The sequence below is a fragment of the Lepeophtheirus salmonis genome, chromosome 8 (genome assembly GCF_016086655.4).
Source record: "Lepeophtheirus salmonis chromosome 8, UVic_Lsal_1.4, whole genome shotgun sequence".
NCBI lineage: Eukaryota > Metazoa > Arthropoda > Copepoda > Siphonostomatoida > Caligidae > Lepeophtheirus > Lepeophtheirus salmonis.
This window is the reverse complement of record NC_052138.2, coordinates 8,713,737-8,734,685: the sequence shown is the minus strand read 5'-3', so window position 1 is coordinate 8,734,685 and position 20,949 is coordinate 8,713,737. Positions and strand designations below refer to the sequence as shown.

The 20,949-nt window shown below is 33.7% G+C and overlaps 1 protein-coding gene across 1 annotated transcript; it reads left to right on the top strand.

Moving 5' to 3' along the window:
- Nucleotides 1-5,919: 5,919 nt before the first annotated feature.
- On the top strand, nt 5,920-10,004 carry LOC121122548 (uncharacterized). Its single transcript, XM_071890529.1, has 4 exons — nt 5,920-6,687; nt 6,726-7,188; nt 8,780-9,121; nt 9,187-10,004. The coding sequence occupies exons 1-4, from the start codon at nt 5,920-5,922 to the stop codon at nt 9,531-9,533; spliced, it is 1,920 nt and encodes a 639-aa protein (XP_071746630.1). The 3' UTR covers nt 9,534-10,004.
- The last annotated feature ends 10,945 nt before the right edge of the window (nt 10,005-20,949 follow it).

Below are 20,949 nucleotides of genomic sequence, written 5' to 3'. Positions count from 1 at the left end.
ACAAAAAACTAAGTACTTGCTTTAATACTGATAATATACTTCAAATGAAAGCTTTTTTGTAGAAATAATAATTTGAGCTTAACAAATCTGCAATAAAAAACAGCTAATAATAATTTGGAGAAAAATTATATTAATAAATCCAAAATAACGTCAATTGAAGTTGATTTATAATTTTCTCATGAGCCCTCTCTTATTTTCTTAGCGTATCAAAACCCAACTATTGTACTGATGAAAACCTTGATAAAATTTACATTAAATTCAGCGAAAAAATATAAATTTTTAATGACCATAGCCTTAGTGACTTTTTTATGACCTTCAGCTCCAATTATTTCTTTTTTGAAGTCAATTTATTTTCAAATTATTATATTTTTATTTTATACTATCAGAGAGATTATTATTTTTTAATTAAAGTTTTAGATAAATGCTAAGTATTTTCTTGTAGGTATTGGGGCATAACCCTTCGATGGTTTTTCACGATTTTAAGAAGACATAGATGTTGTGACTCGTCATTAGATATTAACCCACAATGAGTACCACTCCTTTTTCAATAAGATCGTATTCGTATAGCGAAACAACTTTTCTTATGCCTGTATCTAATCTTCCCTACCATTCCAAAGTCCTGGGTCAACTCCTTCAAAACTATCAGGCAGATTTATTATTATTTATTATCTCCTTCTCTTATTAACTTTGAGAGAGCCTAACTTTTTATTTTTGCAGTTAAACATACATCGAAGAAAATAAATGTAATGTGTTGCTCCAACAAATACCATAGATATTGGAAAATTTAGATGAACCAGATTTTGAGGTATGCCTAAACATTAAAGAATATTCGATAAATAACTTCGATGGACTGAGGTCGTACAATTGGATGCCTCGAATGCTTTGACCCAAGTTTTGACATATTCTCATACAATGAAAACACATACATCACGAAAATTATTCTTCTTCCCTTGGAGTCAATTTGAGTTTTAATCTCAATATCCAGATCTTGAGACTATAACTCATATTTAAAAGGACATGGTGAATTGTACTATTTCGGATGCCCTACAAAAGGCTGGCCAACTCTTCGTTAACAGTTTCTGGTTGATCTTTAGTTTTGCAGATTAATGTCTAACTTTCTTTGAATTTTTTGACAAAGGAATATCTTGTGATGTTGGGGAAAAGAGATTCAATCACTAATTCCATTATATGGTGTCTACAATGGAGTAGTAAATTGTTTTAGCGTAGTAATTTTTGAGATGAACACAAATTCTATTATTCTTGCTGGTATTTTGACTTGTAGTGTCTAACACTATGGTTTGATTTTGAATCTAATGTCCCATTCTTTAACCACTTTAAGTACAGCATTAGCTTGTTTTTCTCCTGTCTCAAATGAAAGTTTGTCCACGGAAAATAGTTTAGAAATTAACTTTCCTGAAATTAACACAGGTGGTCCATCAACTTTTTCTGTTAAATTAAGATTTTGAATCATTTTTTCGTCCAAATGTATGACAAGAGAAACTTCAAGACCGAAATCTGTTTTAATATAATTTGAGTTTTTGAGTCTGTGGTTTGCCCTTTTTTTGGCGAATTATCTCTCTATTAAGTGATAGTTTTTCCACCAAGACTTTTAGCTGCTTCTGTTAATATAAAAACAAATTTACAATTTTATAAATATTCAATTAAAACCCCGTCAATTTTAGTTTAGTGCTATAAAGTTGAATTAAATGTTTACTTTCCGTAAAAAGTCATTAAAAAAGGTAATTAAGTCATGGTGATTAAAAATTTACACTTTTTCGCTGAATTTCATAAAAATTAAATGTAGTTGCAAATTTTGAAATTGATCAAACCAATAGTTGAGTTGGAAATAAAACAGGGGTTAAGAACTAAATTAACTTCAATTGGCGTTCTTTTTGACTTATTAATACATTTTTTTCTAAATAATTATAAAATATATTTTATTACAAATAAATTAAGCTCAAATTTTTGTTTCTACAATAAAGCTTTAACTTGAAATATACTCACAGTCTTCAAGCAAGTGATCAATTTTTTTCGTTTTTTTTTTAAATATAAATTTTCAAATCTTTAGGGCCACTGACCTATCTTTAAATATGTTTAAAAACTGTTCGAACTTTTAAGAGAGTTTTTTTTTTGTACAGTTAGAAATCATTTCTTAACCTAAGCCATTTACTTTTCCAAAAAATAGAAATGATTGTCGCCCTAAAATATATGTGTTATCAATTTACATTTAAGGAAATAAATTTTGTCTAAGTAATGAGCTCATCAAAAATTCCCAAGAAATATATTTACTTAAAAAAAAGCCATAAAAAAATTGTTAAAAAAATACTGGACCTAGCCATTTGGGAAAAATCATGATTTATTTAGAGAAACATCTTCTGTTCTCATATTCTGGGCATTGCAATGTAATAGTTATAAGTCGTGATTAGCCAATCAGCATGGGGTTGAAATTCCCTATCGAACAAAAGACAAAACAACGTCTAGAATATATGTTTTACAGGAGTATAACTTTAAAGGATTACCAAACTTACAAATCGGATCATTTTTCGGATATAAATAATTCTAACTTGGATGTACCCGTTTTATATATTTTAATCTAAAACAAACATATTCATCCGCGTGACATATCCCTAGATATCTGTCTGTGTGTCCGTCCTCTAATATAAACGCATAACCAGGGTATTTATTTCACAAACAGAGACAAATACAGCCCTTAGACATATAATAAAAGTTGTTTAGAATTCTGAGTTACGTACCTAAGGCTATTTTTTATTCTGGTTAGACCGGATTCCTGGTCTCTGGAGGGCCATTTTTTTATTTTCGCCCATAAGTTGATTTTTTTTTTTCATAAAAAAAGATCGATTCCCCGTGTCTCAAACTTTTTTCTTAGGTTTGGATTGTAGATTCGAAAATGCACAAAAAAAAAATTAAAATCCAAAAAACCCAATAACTATACTAATGGAAAATAAGGAAGAACGTATATTGAATACGAATTAAAAATGGAATTAGGGAGAGGATTAGCTTATTAGTTTTAGTATGAATTAAAAAAATAATTCGAAATAAAATATGTAATTCGAATACGTTCTAGTCTCAATATATAATATAATAAGAACTACGGTTATTGACCAGTTACTGAATAAATATAAGTTTTTATTTTCGAATCAATTTAAAGATGCAGTTTTTTAGCTATTCATAATTCTGTAGGTATTATTTTTTGAAAAAGAGTTTGTAATTGGGATTTAATAAGGTATTTGGGCAAAAATTGTCATAATGGTTGTGAATGGGTTTTTTTTTGTTGACTATCTCTTAATTATTTATTTTTATCTACATTTTTTTCAATATTGCTGTCCTTAATTTTACAAAAAAAATTGAATCACTTTTTTTTCAACAGCCAATTTTCTAATTTTTTTGTTTCATTCAAATTTTAAAAATAAATTGACCCATAAAGTTAACGTACATAGGCAACGCAGATTTTTATGATAAAACTACGAGACGATCGAGGCTGAATTATATGGATTTAAGAAAAATAATACGAGTTTCAGACCCATATAGGATTTTTGGACTGAGCTCAAAGACTCATAACTTTAATGGATGGTTCTTGAACATGAGAACTGAAGATCAAATTAATCTATCAAAGCACCAAACTAAGGTATAGTGAGATAATCCTGAGGACTTTTAGGGCTCAAAGTTTGCACTTAATCCTTTAACTTGACTGTTTGGTAGAGTACATTTTGAGACACCATATCTTTGATATCTGCATAGAAATATGTTTTCTTTTATTCAATGCATAACAATTTATCCATATTTTTAATATGCCCTTTTACCATGGAACGATATTTGAACCGTTTGGTTGAGGCCTATAAAAAAAAGCTGTAGTGTCTGTGTAAAAAAACAGCATAGATTGTTTTGTTTTACTGGTGATGACGTTAAAGGGTTAAGCTTCTCAACCCTTAAACTCAATAAAGATCATTTTAGGGCCCTTTTGCGTAGCTTTCATAGATTCAGTTTATGTGAAGAGAAAATCCGATCACAACAATAACCTTCTCTGTCCTAACCTAAAATCATTATACAATTTTATAACTTTTGAGTAATAAACTTTTTTTTTACTCCGTCTACAATACTAGAAAGATTGAGATGGAAAATAAATACAATAAAAAGTCAAAGACAAATGATAAAACTACAGGCGAAACCCATTAATTATCTCACATTTGAGAGTTTGTGAGACAATCTCTTAATCAAATTTAAGATTTAAAAAAAGAATAAATAATTGATTTATTCAATTATTTATCTGCAATTTATTTATGATGTAAATAAATTGTTAGTCAAAACTCACTCTTTTAAATAATTCTTCCTTTTTCTTTCTATATTTATTTATTTAATAAATTATTATCTTATCACTTGGTTTTGATTTTTTTTTCTTTTTCTAGAAGGGAAAAAATATATACGCTTCCTTTTAATTCGTTATTTTATCCGTTCTTCAACATAGTAATAAATGTTTTTACAGCAAGAGCTAAAAATTTTCAATATGTACGATCTTTTTTTCTCTTTCTCCCTTTCTATGGATATATTATTTTTCGTGTTCTTTTACAAAGAAAAAACAACAACGAGAGAAATCAAGTTTATCAAGTTGAGTTGAAAGAAGAAGAAAGAGGAGGAGTTACCCTTCGTCGAGAGATTGTATACATGTCCATAAATTAAAAAAGAGCGCGCTTAGCGTCTTCTCTTAGATATTTCTTATTTTTATCATTTTTATTAACTTCTCAATCTCCTTACCTCTCGTCCTCCTTATTTCTTCCTTTGAGAATTACTGCATGCGTTATTGCGCGCGTGTAGTGTATGTAGTAGGAAAAATAATCTGGCTTTCCATGCGGCCAGTTTTCCATTCCCCTTCATTTATATATATATAAATATGTTCTCTCTCTCCCTCTCTTTCCTTGTCCCCCTTCTTTTTTTGTCTAATGATTCAGTTGGGTTCTTTCTCCATACGTGTGAACATAGAGTATCTCCTCTACGTTATGTGTTGCATATGAGTGTAAATGTATCTCAGTTATTTTAAAAGAGGGATAATTTGTTTCTGGTGAAAAAAGAAATTATGGAGTTGTTTGTCTCCTAGTGTAGTCTTGCTTAAAAAAAAGAATTCGACTGCGAAGAGTCTATTCCATTACTTCAACGTGGCTCACGTAACCTTGCCTCTATTATGATTATTTAGTGCTTTGATATATATTGTGCGTTTCTATAAGTAAATAAATAAGAAATTCAGTATGAAAATGAGTGGAAATAGTGTCAAGGCTGGGGAAGGTTCTGCACCTCAGATCACATATTCTCAACAAACAGGTTTTCCTACGATCGCCCCCGCCCCACAACAGACAACTCTTGGACAGGGACATCAAGGGATCATGTCCACTCATCAAGGACAATTCCAAGTGATTTCCTCTCCTCCTTATGGGACCTCAGGAGCCACTCAGAATGCTGCATCTGCAACCACACAATACATTCCTCAATTTGCGACTTATAATCAACAAGGACAACTCGTCATTTCTCCCTCCAACTTCCCTGCCTCAGCCTATGGGCAGCATCAAATCTTTCTCACAGCTGCGCCCGGAATGCAACAGGCTCAGCAAACACAGCAGCAAGCAGTACAACAACAACAGGTTCAACAGCAGCAGGCGGCACAACATCAGCAACAACAGTCTAATCATCAGGGAGGCTCTGCCAAAGGACTTCTTACGACCACTCAGGGGAATAAACAGTCTGCTACACTTGTTCCAATCAGTCAACATCAGGGCTATACTCTCACTCACAATGGACTTGTTCAGAGTAACAGTCCGGGGCAGCCAACTTACATGTTTGCTAATACCTCTCCCCTCATGACGGCATCTCAACCCGGCCTATTCACCTCTCTATCATCGAATGAGGCAAAGAATGATTCCTTCCAAACAGGGACAATCCGGTCTAGCGCAACAAAACACTGCTGGGGCAACTACAGCACAAGCTCATCAGGGATCCTTCATTATGCATAATGGAATTGCCTACATGAATCCTCAGCATCAACAGGCAATCCTCTCATCCAATGGACAAATCATTCTGCGAGCTCCAACGTCTCATGAAACGACTCAGCAACCAATCATGTTCTCTCCCAGTGCTCTTACACAGCAGAGCCATATCCAGAGTCCTGGTGCCACCAATCAGCAGCAAGGACAGCAACAAGCTGGACAACAACTTAGTCTAGCACCTCCAACATTGCAGCCTATGTCACTGAGTGCAACCAACACTGCAGGAACTATTCGTCATGTAACGACTAATTCTAACAATGTGTCTACACAGTCTGGAGCACCTCCCGGTAAAACTGCCATCTCTCGTGCTCTCCCTACCATTCTTCCCACCACGAATGTTCGACCCACTTACACTCTTCCTCAGACCCCTGTTGCACAGGCCTCTCTTCAAGTAAATCAACAGCAACAATCGAGCCCCAAGAGCAAGAATAAGTTTAGTCCTCGAGGTGGTATGGGTTCTAGTGCTGGACGTCAGCAGCCAGGAAAGGTCAACTCATCAGTAGGAGGAGCCACAGCCAATTCCATTCTGAAGCCCTCTATGGTTCAACAGAGAGCTACACCTCCTGGAACCATTATGAGTTCCTCTCCAAGTCCTCTAGCCATGGGGCCACCAATTTTATCTCAACAACAACCTCCTGTGAATTCTCAGAGCCAACCTCCTGTGAATTCCCATAGCCAACCTCCGACACTTCAACCCATGCTAACGGTGGCTTCTGGAGGAGTTTCTACTACACGAACTCAACTGCACAGTCAGTATCCATCCTCATTACTTCAGCCCCTTCTCCCTCATCAGGAGCTAGTGCTACTGTCCTTGTATCCACTTCGAGCAGTACTTTAACATCAACCAAGGTTCTTTCCACTTCATCCACCGCTTCCAAAAGCAAAACTTCATCGGGGAACAATAATACCCTCATCAAGGCTAAACCTCCCACCTCTACTCCACCTCCAGTTAGTTCTTCTTTAAACTCATCAACAACCAATGGAGTGACTGAAAGTGGATCCGTCAACAATGGAACTAGTGGCGGCCGTGATACTCCCAAAGCCTTTGTCAAACCCAATGTTTTAACACATTTCATTGATGGTCATATTATCCAAGAGTCCTCTCAACCCTTTCCTCTGGAGGCCGGAGATGATAAAGGTAGGTCATGAAGGAAATATTCTTTTAATGCATTACAACGGTGTGTTCAGTTTGTATTGATAATAGAATTAGGCAGCGCCCTCCTCTCCTAAGTTGGGGTGTTTTGGGGATTCTTGGGCTTTTTTCCCCTAGCAGTATTTATTATACTATATAACCAATGATGGTTACTTGTTCAAAGTACTCAAGGTTGCGTGGTATCTCCCTCTTCTTCAAGAAAGGGAAAGTGAACCAACAAATGTTGTAATAGTACATCTGTATTTGAAAAAGAGAGGAAAAAAGAAGTCTTTTTCAGACTTCTTTTTTCGCCCTATTCAATGATAAATTACATATCTTTTTATTTTTCGTTGGATGAGAAGAAGTCCTTTTATATTTAATTATATGTATATATTTGATGGATAGAAGGAAACATCCGGTGGTGGTCTATATAATAGTATTATTAATATGAGGGCGTCAGAATTATGATGACATTTGAAGGGACAGAAAGAGCTGCTGGGCCTTCTTTTTTATACTAAACCTTCATCATTAAATAATAGATTATGCTAATGTTCAACCTAGTTTAACTTATTTTAATATTAGGAAGAAATGATCTTCTCATTGGATTTCACAGAATAATAAGTACCGTACGCGCTCACTCACTCCTTAAACGCGCCTGTAATTGAGAGAAGGAGAGGAGAATTCACTATAATCTGGCAGTCAGCGCAACCATATAAACTCCTCCTGCTTTGTTCTGCTCTCCTAATATTTTATTCTGTATTTTACTTCTTCAAGCCTCACTAAGTGAAGGAAGAATAAATACTCTTCTCTCATTGGAAAGCGCTTCTTCTACAAGAAGAATACAATAATAGCTCCCTCCCACTTTTCAAAATTTATTATTATCATAATGTTGTTCCTTCCACATATCACATATGACAAGTCTGTTTATGTAGGATGAAAATACGCCTTGAGGGCTTATATAATAGACTCTACGGGGGCTGGGGGTGAGTGTGTCTACGGAGACACACTCTATGTGGAAAATTTATAAATAAAAATGTGACCTTTCATGTAGAAAGAGATAGAGCGCGAGGATCAAAGTTTCGAGCTTGTTTGGGACGTCCTCGACGTGGTACTTTACACATAAATTAGGATGGAGTGTGTTTTTAATAAGAGGGAGGCATAATGTTGATTGATAAATTTAATGATAATGGAAAGGAAAGTTTGTCAAAAACTGTTTTTCTTTTCCCTTTTCATACCATAAGAAGTAACTAGGTGGAGTGATGATGAAAAATGTCTAATCATGATTGACGGAGATCGAATTAAACCTCTTATTTATTTATTTCTAATACGAAAAAAGCTCTTCCATTTCGTCATTCCTTCCTCTATAAGTTCAGTCTTTTCCTCTCCTTCTTGCCTGCATTAATGAAATTCCTTTTACTAGCTACTACTAAAAGAGGGGAACCGTCCCTTACAAATCTTAATACAAACACAAACCATTTCCAGATGTTTTCCTTCACAGAAGAAAAAAAAGTTTTTCTCCTAAACAAATATATGTACATAGATAATGGAAAGAAAGACTGAATAATTTTAACATATTCCTTTTTTTTATATCTTCCAGCTCAAAATCCCGGAGGTGTACCCAAAAAGGAGTCTTCGACGGAAGAGTCCTTCTCCCACAAACATAATTCTTCTTCAAACAGTATTAGCTCCCCCGCTACCACTGGCACATGTGTTGTTTCTCTGAGTGTCTCTTCTGGGAGCAGTAGTACTCCTATTATGACCACCACCACCGCCACCACATCTACAAAATCAAGTACTTCCTCGACCAACTCCTCAGTGACTACAGGAACCACCACGCATGCGGAGAAAAAGCGTGGTCCTGGTCGACCGTCAGGTAGTACGCGTCAAAACATTGATAATCAACGCAACCCTGGCTCTGGGAACAATCAGAGTAGTAAAGGTATTTTGAAATATACTCATTGTATCTTGAATCATTCTTAATTATTCGTTGATTTGTTTTTGTAGGAAATAGTCACCACATCAAAGATGGGAGTGGTCCACCCAGTGAAAAACGCAGAAAACTCACAGATGATCCAATCATCAAACCCCTACCTCTACCTACCTCCAACTCCGTTTTTGGAAAGAACGGAAATCCCCTCAAATGGTCTGTTCAACAAGTCTGTGATTTCGTCAAGAGCCTCCACGGCTGTGCTGAGTACGTGGAAGACTTTATGCTCCAAGAAATTGATGGCCAGGCTCTCATGCTCCTAAAAACAGAGCATCTCATGGCTGCCATGAGTATTAAACTCGGTCCTGCTCTTAAAATTTGCTCTGCCATTAACGAAATGCGTGAGGAGGTCAAACAGAACTGACGACGGTGTTCCACTACAAAAAGAGTTACCTTTAAGCTGGGGTCCACAACCGTGGGTCAAGCGGATCTCGTCGAAGAATCTAAAAAGGATCATTATTACATCAAGGATGATGATGCTCGTCAACGTTGAGGATTCATAAATAGTGATTATCCACTTACTCTAGAACGTTCATTATTGTGTTCACACATTAAACCTTAGTCATTCATTCATCGGTAGACCTGAGAGTGGAGGATTCCTCAGATATATTATTCAAAACATATTCTCCTACTCGTCTCTCCTTTTTGTTTGTGAAATCTTTATGTTGCATAGATTTATAATATATATATCTCTCGTATGTTGTACACACGAGTGTGTTTATGTAGTTTTTCTCCCTATTATTTTGTCCTCATGTAGAGAAGTACATTGTAATATACTATTCAATGGTGATTCCTCTCTACAACAACTTATAATCATAGCAATGTTTTTGCTCAATTTCTTTCTTATAGTTAGTTAAACATGTTATACTCAAAAGCAATATTTTATATACTATATAGATAATATAACAAAGACTGAAGAAATTGCACGTCTTATTCCATCAAATAGTAATCATTTAGAATAAAGTATACGGTTTCCCTCTCGAATGTACATAACAAAACGAAAGTGATGAAGTACCAACATTCTTTCCTTTTTGATCCAAATCAATAATTTACAAATTCACTCTCCCTTCTCTTATTTCATTGTTTTCTGCAGGCAATCAAGGAGAGAGACAGGGATAAATGAATATTCGAATATCCATGCTCAAAGATGAATCCGAATAATTTGTTGATATAAATTGGGGATAATTATTCGTTTAAGAACATAAATGTAATTCAATTTTGAGGCGTATAGGGCATTAAATTCAAATTCCTGGTAATAATTTAGATACTCAGGAATTTTTTTAATATAGTTTAGAGTAGGGATTGGCAACCTATGGCACGCATGCCACGGCTGAAGTATTTCATTGGGCTAAAATTTGTTCTTCTTCAAAATCATAAATAAGGATTATATTCTTATTCATCACTTGAGAAATGGAACTTAAAGGAAACTTTTGAAATTCAACAAATAACTTTAAAGTTCAAACTTCTGAAATTCAGCAAAATAACTTTAAAATTCAAACTTTTGAGTCCCTTTACAAATGGATAATTTCGTTCATAAAAGTAATATTCAAATGGCTATATAGAGGTCTAAAAACGCCCCTTGAAGACTGAAACATTACTTTTTTATTAAAATACAACAGAAGATTGAATTAACAGGTCACGCTAAAAATTGGATATCCTTTTTCATACACCAAAATAATTTTTTTGAAGAAGTTGACCTTTTAAATAACCTTACAACTGTACTTTATAAACCTTAAATTTCATATAACTAGTGCTTCAAGCATAAAAAGGCTTTAATTATCACGACGACAGCGATTTTCTTCCCATTACTTTGAAAATGGAATAAAATAAATACAGATTCATGCTTGAAGCAGTATTTTCTGGGGTGTTGGTCGGAAATTCAAAATTATTTTTCGATAATGCTTAAAAGATACTCTTGCATTCGAAAAGTTGGGCTAAAACTGAAATTGCACATATCCATGAATTAACAAGGATCTTAGAATTAAATATATAATTAACTTCTGGCTATAGAAAGTGCAATTTACACTCTCTTGATGATTTTTTTATTGGTATAAATGATGAGATGAGGTTGTGCTTCTGTAACGGAGCCATTTTTAATCGATGTCAGACCTCTGGAGACTTAATTTGTGAAACCATTTGGTTACTAGTTCTTCGGATGATTCTCTCCCCGATCCTCCTTATCAATGTATTGCAAGCATGTACATGTATAACAAGAGCACTGTTTCTCTTATTGCTCTCCTACGTATATCCTAATTCATTTCCATTTACAGTATATGTTAAAATTTGAATTAATATATTCGAATGATTTTTTTTTGTTGTTATTAGTGAGTGCTCTAAAGACTAAAGTACTCATCAGACATCCCAACATAACCATTTTCCCCCTCAAACTCTTGTTTATTATTCTTGCATTCTAAAGAACAGAACATGTCATGTGAATTGATATAAGTATTGAGTAGTTACGTGTGGGTATGCTCATGAAAAGCCGGAGAGTAATACTGAAACACATATACATTAAAAAAAATTGGAAATCTGTGACAAAATGTCAGAATAATAGATAAGATATGCAATCTCACAACCCTGTTCATGGACTTGAATCTTCTGAATGAAAAAGATATTGCTTCAGTGTGGAATTAAACTAATTTCATGGGAATCAATTAATATGGAATTTATTGAATCAAAATCATTATAACAAAAAAAATAATATTTGAAGGATGATCATCGACTGGATTAGAGCTTCCTTACTTTTCTTTTAGTTTGTATTTTGAAGGTGTTCTTATGAATTTTATTTCGCACTTTATCGTTTTGAATAGATACAAAAACTTTCACTATTACATTTTTTTTTAAATCTCCGACTTTAGGAATAAATGAACAAAGCCAATTACTGGATTTTCATTTGGTGGATAATATTTCTCATGAGAAATAACAATTTCTTTTAAATATATATTGAAAACCTTAAATTAATGGAAATAAATTTATTTTCTAAAATTATTTAAAACTTTCTGATATATAATAAATCGAAATATAACAAAGACAATTTAAAAAAGATTGATCAAATAATAGAGATGTGAAAATTGTTGCAAACATCATGAACATACATTTAAAAAAAGTATATTTGGGTTATCTGCAAGATATTGGTGCTTTTATTAATTAATTACAATGTCAAAAATGCTACAAAAATAGTATATGCACAATTTAATAGAGTTTGATCCCCTGGTTCCAAATATGGCCTTATTTTTTCTCTGCTAGCCTCGTGGCCTTATCTCAAATGGACAACTATATAGAGCTCTCTTGGGTGACTTTTCTTTTTAAATTAAAGTCAAGATTTTCAGCTATTCAATGAGATACTTTTAAACTTTTTGAATCTATTCGTCTTGAAGCTATGAGCCTCTGAATAAAAAAACCTTTTTCCCACTTTAAACAAAGATAACTGGAGTTAAAAGTATGATACAGACATTTTAAATATGGTTTTAAAATTTGTTAACATTTGGCTCTAAAATATATATTTACATAATTTATCCCTATCTTCAACACCGAGGGCTTAAAACAGCTTTGAACCTTAGAAATAGCCAAAAATAAAAAATAATATGTAGCCTTTTCTGAAGGCCTCGAGGCTAGCATAGAAAAAATAAGGGGATATTTGGAATCAGGGGATCAAACTCTATTAAATTGTGCATATACTATTTTTGTGCATAAACAAACTGTGATTCCGTTGGATAATTTTATTTATTCATATTTATAAAATTCAAATATATTATGGTGCAAACAGCACTATAATTTTTATAATATTCTCAGTCAGCGCTCAGAAGATGTGTTGACTATCAAACTTGCCAGCATATATTTTTTTTAATTAACATTTCCAATGATTTAGACACCCTTTTACATGCCTACAAATAATACAAGCACAAGCAAGTGCTCACATATAGGATTTTTTGTGTAGTGTAAATAAACTTTTCCTCTTCATCAATTTAATTAACTTTTATACCGGTGGGTATTTAATTTAAATTTATATTTAATTTAAGATCAGACATTGATTTTATGTTGTTTTGTCGTGGAATTTGGTGCATCTTACATGAAGTCTTGAATTTTTCTTTCTATTTTCAGCCGTGCTCAAAGTGTTTTACAAAGAAATTACTTTTGGCTTTCCTTCATGATGTAATGGTGGTGACTTTCTTTGAAATTCTTTTTTGTTATGTGTCATTACTCCATTGTGGCTGTTTCAAAGTCAGATGGTAAAAAGTGAATAGAATATTCCACTCACGGAAATAACTACAGTACTTGTCTTTCTGCAAATATAAAGCGAATACGATATATCAAATATAAAGAATTTAATTTATCTAGCTAATATTACTTGAAAAATATCTACAACAATTTTGTTTTATGCAAAAATATGTCTTAAATAATTAAAAATATAAGAATACATTACAAGATATATATTCCTTCGGAATCACAGCTTTTCATAATTATTAAAGCTCTGGATTTTTTAGGAGACTTATGCAGCAAAGTATTGTTTCCTTTAGCAGTTTTAAAACAAAATTCCAAACAGTCAATTGTTGCAAGAAAAGTTTCTCAAATCACCATTTCCGAAATGATATCCTTCTGTAGATACTGAAAGGCATTCATTACTAATCTCTTTTTCATAAAGTTAAGTTGAGAATAATTCGTTCATGGCCACGTGGAACTGTTATGGAGGAGATCAATTCCTGAATCTCTTATTGTAAATTATATGAGTATGCAATGATCATATGTAGATACCCCAGCTATGACACATAATTTCTTGAGTTGATCTATCTCGTTCGTCAAAAGGAGTATACATAAGAGGCTCCCCAAAGTGAATATATGAGGAATCCATTCGTTTAGAGCGTTTACAGTTTCATTTTCGTTTAGGAGTAATGAAAAGTAATCCTTTGTCACGGAATGCATTATAAATCACTGAAAAGACTATAGAATCTTAGATTCATGTTCTACGTTTAAGACATCAATTGTGTTTAATTCCAGAGCCATGGTTCGATGCACGAGCTTATAGAAGTAACTGAATGTAAACTAAGTTTGTTTTTAGTATCTCAAAGAAAGGTTGCGTGGTAGGTTAAAAATTCATGCATAAAGTGACTGGATACACAATTTAAAAAACATTGCTTCTACAAAAAACTACGTTTGTCCCTCAAAATCAGTTCTTATTCAATACTAGAAAGAAAAGTGAACAAAAAATGCCTGATTTAGTTCCACAATAACTGTAAATATATTATATAATTGGCCGGAGTTATTAGCTATATTCTAAAAGACAAACTGTGTTTGAATAATATAGAAGAAAACTCCCCAACAATACTCATTGTTACTTTTCGTTTTTCATGAACACACTCATACGTAAATACTCAATACTTTTATCAATTCATATGACCTATGGTTCCTCTTCTCAAGAACGAAAAAATAAAAAATATGATAAGATTAAGAATAAAAAATAATTTATGATGTAATGACTGATGAGTACTTTATTTTCGAGAGTATTTCTTTGACTAACAAAAAAAGAAAAGTGAAAACGTAGTTCTCATCTTGTCAATATTCCTTTTTCTTTTCCAACCTTCATAAGGAAAAGATAAAAATAAAGATAAACTACAATAATAAAAAATCATTCTGATGGTCCTGTATACATGCCCTCAGATACAAAAGTACAAAAAGGTCAGCAACTTAACTTCTGGAAAATATTTCTTTTACCTCAATATATGTTTGTGATTCTGCAAAATACAATTTTACAGAAATATGGTCTCTCTCGTATGCCCTAGCTAAATCCTGGAAGAAAAATAAGACTGGATCAATACACTACCTGAAGTTTTATGGGATTGAGGAACTCAGTAGAAATAGATCCGGGTTCTAAATATTCACCTTTTCAATTACTCTCAGGTCACATGGGATCCATGGCCTTTAATTTCTTTAATGCGTACACATTTACTTCTGGCAACCTCGACGTCGAAAGTTTCTTTAAAACAATGGAAAAAATGACACACTTTCCTCCGAGACACTTTAATAAAGGAGCCATTAACAAACAATTAAAAAAAACCAAATTCGTTTTTGTTAAAAATAAACCCAAAAAAAAGTATCTTTCTCCAACTTTCTTGGGCCCGTTTAAGGTGATTGAGAGGCACGATCGTTACAATAAATTGGATTTTGGACCAAAAACTGACAATGTCACGATGGATAGACTTCGACATGCATTTGGAGTTCCAAGTATCCTTCCAGCGTCTTCGACTATAAGATGCACAAGATCTACAACTGGAGAATGATCTATTTGTTTATTTATAAATGTTTTTATGATGCATTTTATAACTAGACGATCTCTTTACTCACTCTGTCGTCTAGGGGGAGTAATGTAGGAGTTTGACTTGTTTAGATAATATTAATTATTCATCATGGTACATAGTATTCTTTTTCTTGTCTTTTCCTTTTTATTTTCGTAAAAAGGAGTGATCATTTTTACTCAGTTAAAATAAAAATATTTAAATCTTAACATACACGCTCATGTTAAATTCTAAACGACTGCTTATTCTACAGTGCTATGTGTTAGATACATAAGAACAGATAAAAAGTATTTCCTAAAGTCAAGGAATGATATATCATGGATATTGAGAAAATTGCTGTCAAGTGCACAAGATTCCATCATAAACTCACATTACACGCTTTTTAAGAATTTTCCTCATGATAAATTGGCTTGATTAAAAATTGCATACTCAATCAGGCGCTATAAACGTATATAAATATTTAAATCAAAAACAGCTACAGAAGAGGATATTTTAAGTCCATTCTGATTAATTAAATATTTACCAACACGCCCATTTTGCTAATTTTACTTGATCTAATATTTACGTGTAGTGCTATATAAATAGCATTGTTAATCCTAAGCCTTTTTTAACGTGTAAGTTCCCCCCCCCCTAAAGCTGTTATCAATCATTATTCTTTCAATCTTAAGGAGAGAACATCTACGTGTAAAGTGTAGCAACGAGTGTGTGTACTCATGCATGACGGAGAGTAATCCTGAGGATTTGTGTTGGGGAACAAGCATATTAGTCTTTTGGAAATGTGAAATGTACCAAAAATAAAATGTCGAGCCTCGATACACTTACCCAAAGATGAAATAGTTAAAGGAGTTGGCAAACATGATGGAGATGCGGCAAAATTAGAGGTGAATAAAAACTACCAAAGTTTCAGAGCAAAGGTTGTTGAAAATGTAGAATATCTCAGTATAATACTTTCAACTTCTTTTGAAGAATGCAGCCAAGCCGCTGAAACTATATTACCCCTTATAACAAATACCGAGAGGACGATGCACAGTAGGCATTATTAAAAGAAGTAGTCTTTGTCTAGTACTTCCACAACAAAATACATCCTTGCCACCTGTATAATGTATATGCTGCTCTATTTCCTTATAAAGATGAAGCAACTGAGCCGTTGAGGAAGAGCTATTATGCTTCTTAAAAGCTCTGAGTATTCATGTTAAAAGCAAAAGTGCGTTGGAAGCTGGGAGTAGAGTAATAGCATAAAATCAACATGGACTTTGTGCTAAGAGATGGGATTGGTCGGAGACCGTAATGGAAGTCAGGGAAAATTCCCAATACACAATGAAGGTTGATGGATGATGTACATTAAATTTTATATTGAGGACCCTCAATATCGAAAATGGTGTTATTGTTCGAGATGAACAAGGATCCAATTATAAACGCAAAGCCTCAACGTTCACAATCCTCCAGAAAAAGGTTTTAGCTCGTGAAAAGATGATATTGTAGGTATGTAGGAACATGCCGATTTACGGTGCGAAAAAAACTTGCAAAAGGCGTGCGTGGAAGTCTATAGGTGTTTTGGGAATCCCCATAAAAATGCTGGATTTTCATTATTTTAAAAGGGGGAATCAATTTGCGGTCACTTATATTTAATGAAGATAAGTTCTTAGTCTTACATTGAGTTTGAAATTTTTTTGAATACCTTGCTTCGTTTAATCACTCCATTTGCTGAAAAATAAGTCATTTCAAGATAACGTTCAAAATTATAACAAGTGTAATATATCAAATAAATGATATAACGGACATTTAAATATTTATTTATCAAGTATCATGTAAAGTGTCCAACTAGTCTGTCTGTACAAAGTTTATAAATTTTTAACCTGACATTGGCATTTTCAATTTTTTTAATGAGAAATATGAAAGTTAATTGCCTAATCACAATTTTTTTTTTTCAATTTCTGGTATTTATAGTAACATCTTATTCAGAATACTATACTCTGTCATTCCTGAAAATTTCATTCAATTATCTGGATGTTTAAGAAAGTTGTGTTGCTTTATTGAAATATCATAGCAGATCAAAGATTTTGGTGTAGATTATAACATACAGAGTACGAAAACAGGGGATGAATTCCCGATGATAAATTGGAAATACCTTCCTTAATATTGAAGCTGGAGACATGATTTTGGTATCAAAATGACTTTTTTACCATGATCTATTTGATAAACAGGTTTAAAAGGAAAATATTGAATTTTTTTTTTTTGTACCATACATATTGTTATCAAAAAATATGAGGGAGAAGATAAAGAAACTAAGAAAGGTTGCGTGTTTAAGGTTCAAATGTTGCGTATATTTTAAATAATGATTCGAGGATGGTGTAATCTCATTTTGTTGTGTAAACTTTTTTATATTTCTAAGTTTAACTTTTAATTACAATAATTATAATTACATCATTTTCAGTTTGTGCTACAACAACAAGAATCTAGATTATATAATTTAAGAGGATTTTTATTGAGAGAGAGATCCTCAGATTTCAATTTTTGGAGACTTCTATTGACATTAAGCTAGCTTTAGCAGCCAACAAATCCGCCAATTTGACCTATTGGAAAGGTGTTGATAAAATGAGGGAATGTGAATATCATATTATGCGATTAATTAGAAGGACTGCCTTTGATAGGTATTATTTCATGAACTATGTACTCACAGCATCTATAGCTACACTTCGATTTCCAGATGCAACCCTTTCATTCACTTTCACTTTTTGCCCTTGCTCTATGAAGTCCATTATAGTTTTTCCTTACATTCAATTCCATGAAATGGAAACATGAAAAGAAGGGGTATACTCTGATACCCCATTAGTAGATGAAAGGGGATCGTCATATTTGGGAACATTCTCTGTTTCTGGACATCTACTCTGTCCCAGAGTGAATGAGTTAGTAGGAAGGAAGACAAGAATGAATGAAAAGTATTCGACTGCAACAACTGCTAACAAAGCGCTAATTCATACCTACATACTTTATGAAGAGAATGTACCTTATCAACATTCATGTCATGTTGTTACAAGAATTTTTATTTTCAAAAAATATCCCTGTTAAGTGCCTCATCATATAATAAATAGTATGATAAATGATGGTAGCATTTTGAAACGTCGACCAACAAAACATCGAACGACAAAATGTCGAATGGACAAAACGTCAACCAGAAAATATTACATTTCAATATATAAAAACAGTTTCTACGATAATTCACTCCCGATATTTTCCGCCCGAGATACTTACCACACCACCCCATCATCAATTATCAGTAAGGAACTCTGACCAACCTCCATTTATACCACGAAATTTGGGGCTATTTTGGGTAACACCGTGCCCCAAAATGGGATGAAACCCACAGCCACTACTTACATTTACACCCCGAAGGTCCCCCGAAATTTGAGTATGTTTCGGTTTTCATCTCGTTTTGGGAACCGACAGTACACGAAAGCAGTCCCAACTTCCTGGATACCAATTAAGGTGTAGGGAGTGGCCTTTCAAGGTAACTCATAGAACGGTAGTGGGGTTCAACCCTTTTAGGGACCCGGCGATACATGAAAACATCCTAACTTTCGGGGTATAAATTAGGGGGGTTTAGTTGTCATTATTGTTGTTTATGTAGGGGGATGTCTCGGGCGGGAAATGTCTGCAGAGTAAATGCAGTAACACCTGAAAGAAGAATATCATAAAATATATGGAGCAATCCATTTTTTGACCTTCCTAACACCCCAATATTGAACTCAGAATACGGGTTTCGTACAATGACAACCTCAACCGGCAGATTAATACCAACGCTGCAACCTCAAAAAGTGTAAGGGACCCCTTCAAAAACATGCACACCATGATTGGGCCCACATGTTGTCATGAACTACAGAACAAAAATCCAAAACAGCTCCAACATTTGAGATTTAAATCAGGGGTTGTGAAGGGCTCTTAGTTATCCCGTTTTGGGGCCAAGCCGTACCCAAAAATACCTCCAACAATGGGGGGGGGTCAATAGGTGGTTGTGAGGGGCCCCTTGTAGTTGTTTAATTAGTGACAGTAGGTTTATTTCCATTTTGAGACACGGCGGTACCCGAAAACATCCCTAAAAATCGGGTTGTATAAGGGGGGTGGGAGGCCCCTTTACTGGTTTATTTATATAGGAGTGGTGGTGGGGGGGATATGTTTCAGGCGGAAAATGTCTGGGATATATCGCAACACCATTTGGAGGAGCCCCTTATTTTATATTGTACGGTCAACGTTCCGTCAGTTGACGTTTTGACGGTTGACATTTTGTCCACACACCATTAACATCAAACTAAGAATTCGATGGGTAGGTGCTAGATATCCTGTATATGTTTGAGCCCATATTGAGGGCTTTTTATAAGGATGAAATGCTCATGATTTTAAACTATGAAGAAATTGACCATGATGCTCGAATTTATAAAAGGATTTCGTGTCCAATGGATTTTGTCTACCATGTTCTATATCAATTTTTCTTTCTTAAAACATATTTTCTGTAAAATTCGAACATAAAGCCAGATGTCCCAGGGAATTTATTAAGCTTGACATTTTTAAACTCAAATTGCGTCAAATGTGTTTCTGTTAGATCTTTACCTGCTTCTGATATCTCAGCATCGGTTCATAGCTCATAGCCTCACAGAATGAAGCTGTGTTCGTCTCTTGCATTTATTATCCTCCTGACAATCATAAAATGAGTAGAGTTTAGAGTAGAAATTATTTATCTCACTACAGATGAATTTTGGGTCATCCGATTTCATGCCATTATTATCAAATTGCCCAATGGTTTTTTTTTCTATTTCTATAATTATCTTGTCGCATACACTGCAGTCTGGAATGTTAAAGGTCATCAATATTGTTAATTTTTATTCGGACTCCATATTTCAGTTAGTGTTTCCTATAATCTGGTTAACTTGGGTTTTTTTCTTTGTCAGTAAGAATGCTTTTGGAAATAGATTCGTTATTGTTAAGGGATTCCCTCTCTCTTTTCACAAGAACAGATCCCTTTTTTCTGCAGAAAACTTTTATCCTATGTAACATTGATTGCACAAGAATAAACAAATCCCCCCTCCCATAATACTGCAGCTTTTGGGATATGTCCTTTATTAAATTAAGGATCGTCCATGATACTTCAATTAAGTATTAACAGCTTTTTATAACCTTTATCTGGAGTTTTAATACTAAGTGAATTGCCTTGTGATCTGAAAGTTCAGCATATATTATGTCATAAGAATCAGTTGCAACTCCTACAAATCACTTCATAACAAATAAGTCGATTCTTGACGATACTGGCTTAGAGTTCTTGTCGATAGAAAAGAATGAATTATTTAAACAGTTCATTTTGCATCCTACATAATTAAAACCGAAGGACGCAATAATTGACGACAGTACTTTTGTGGATCGAGGATGGGAGTTTCCTACTTTGCTTGTTGTGTCTTTGGTCATTTTTAGTCTCACGTTAAAATATCCTCCTATAATTGT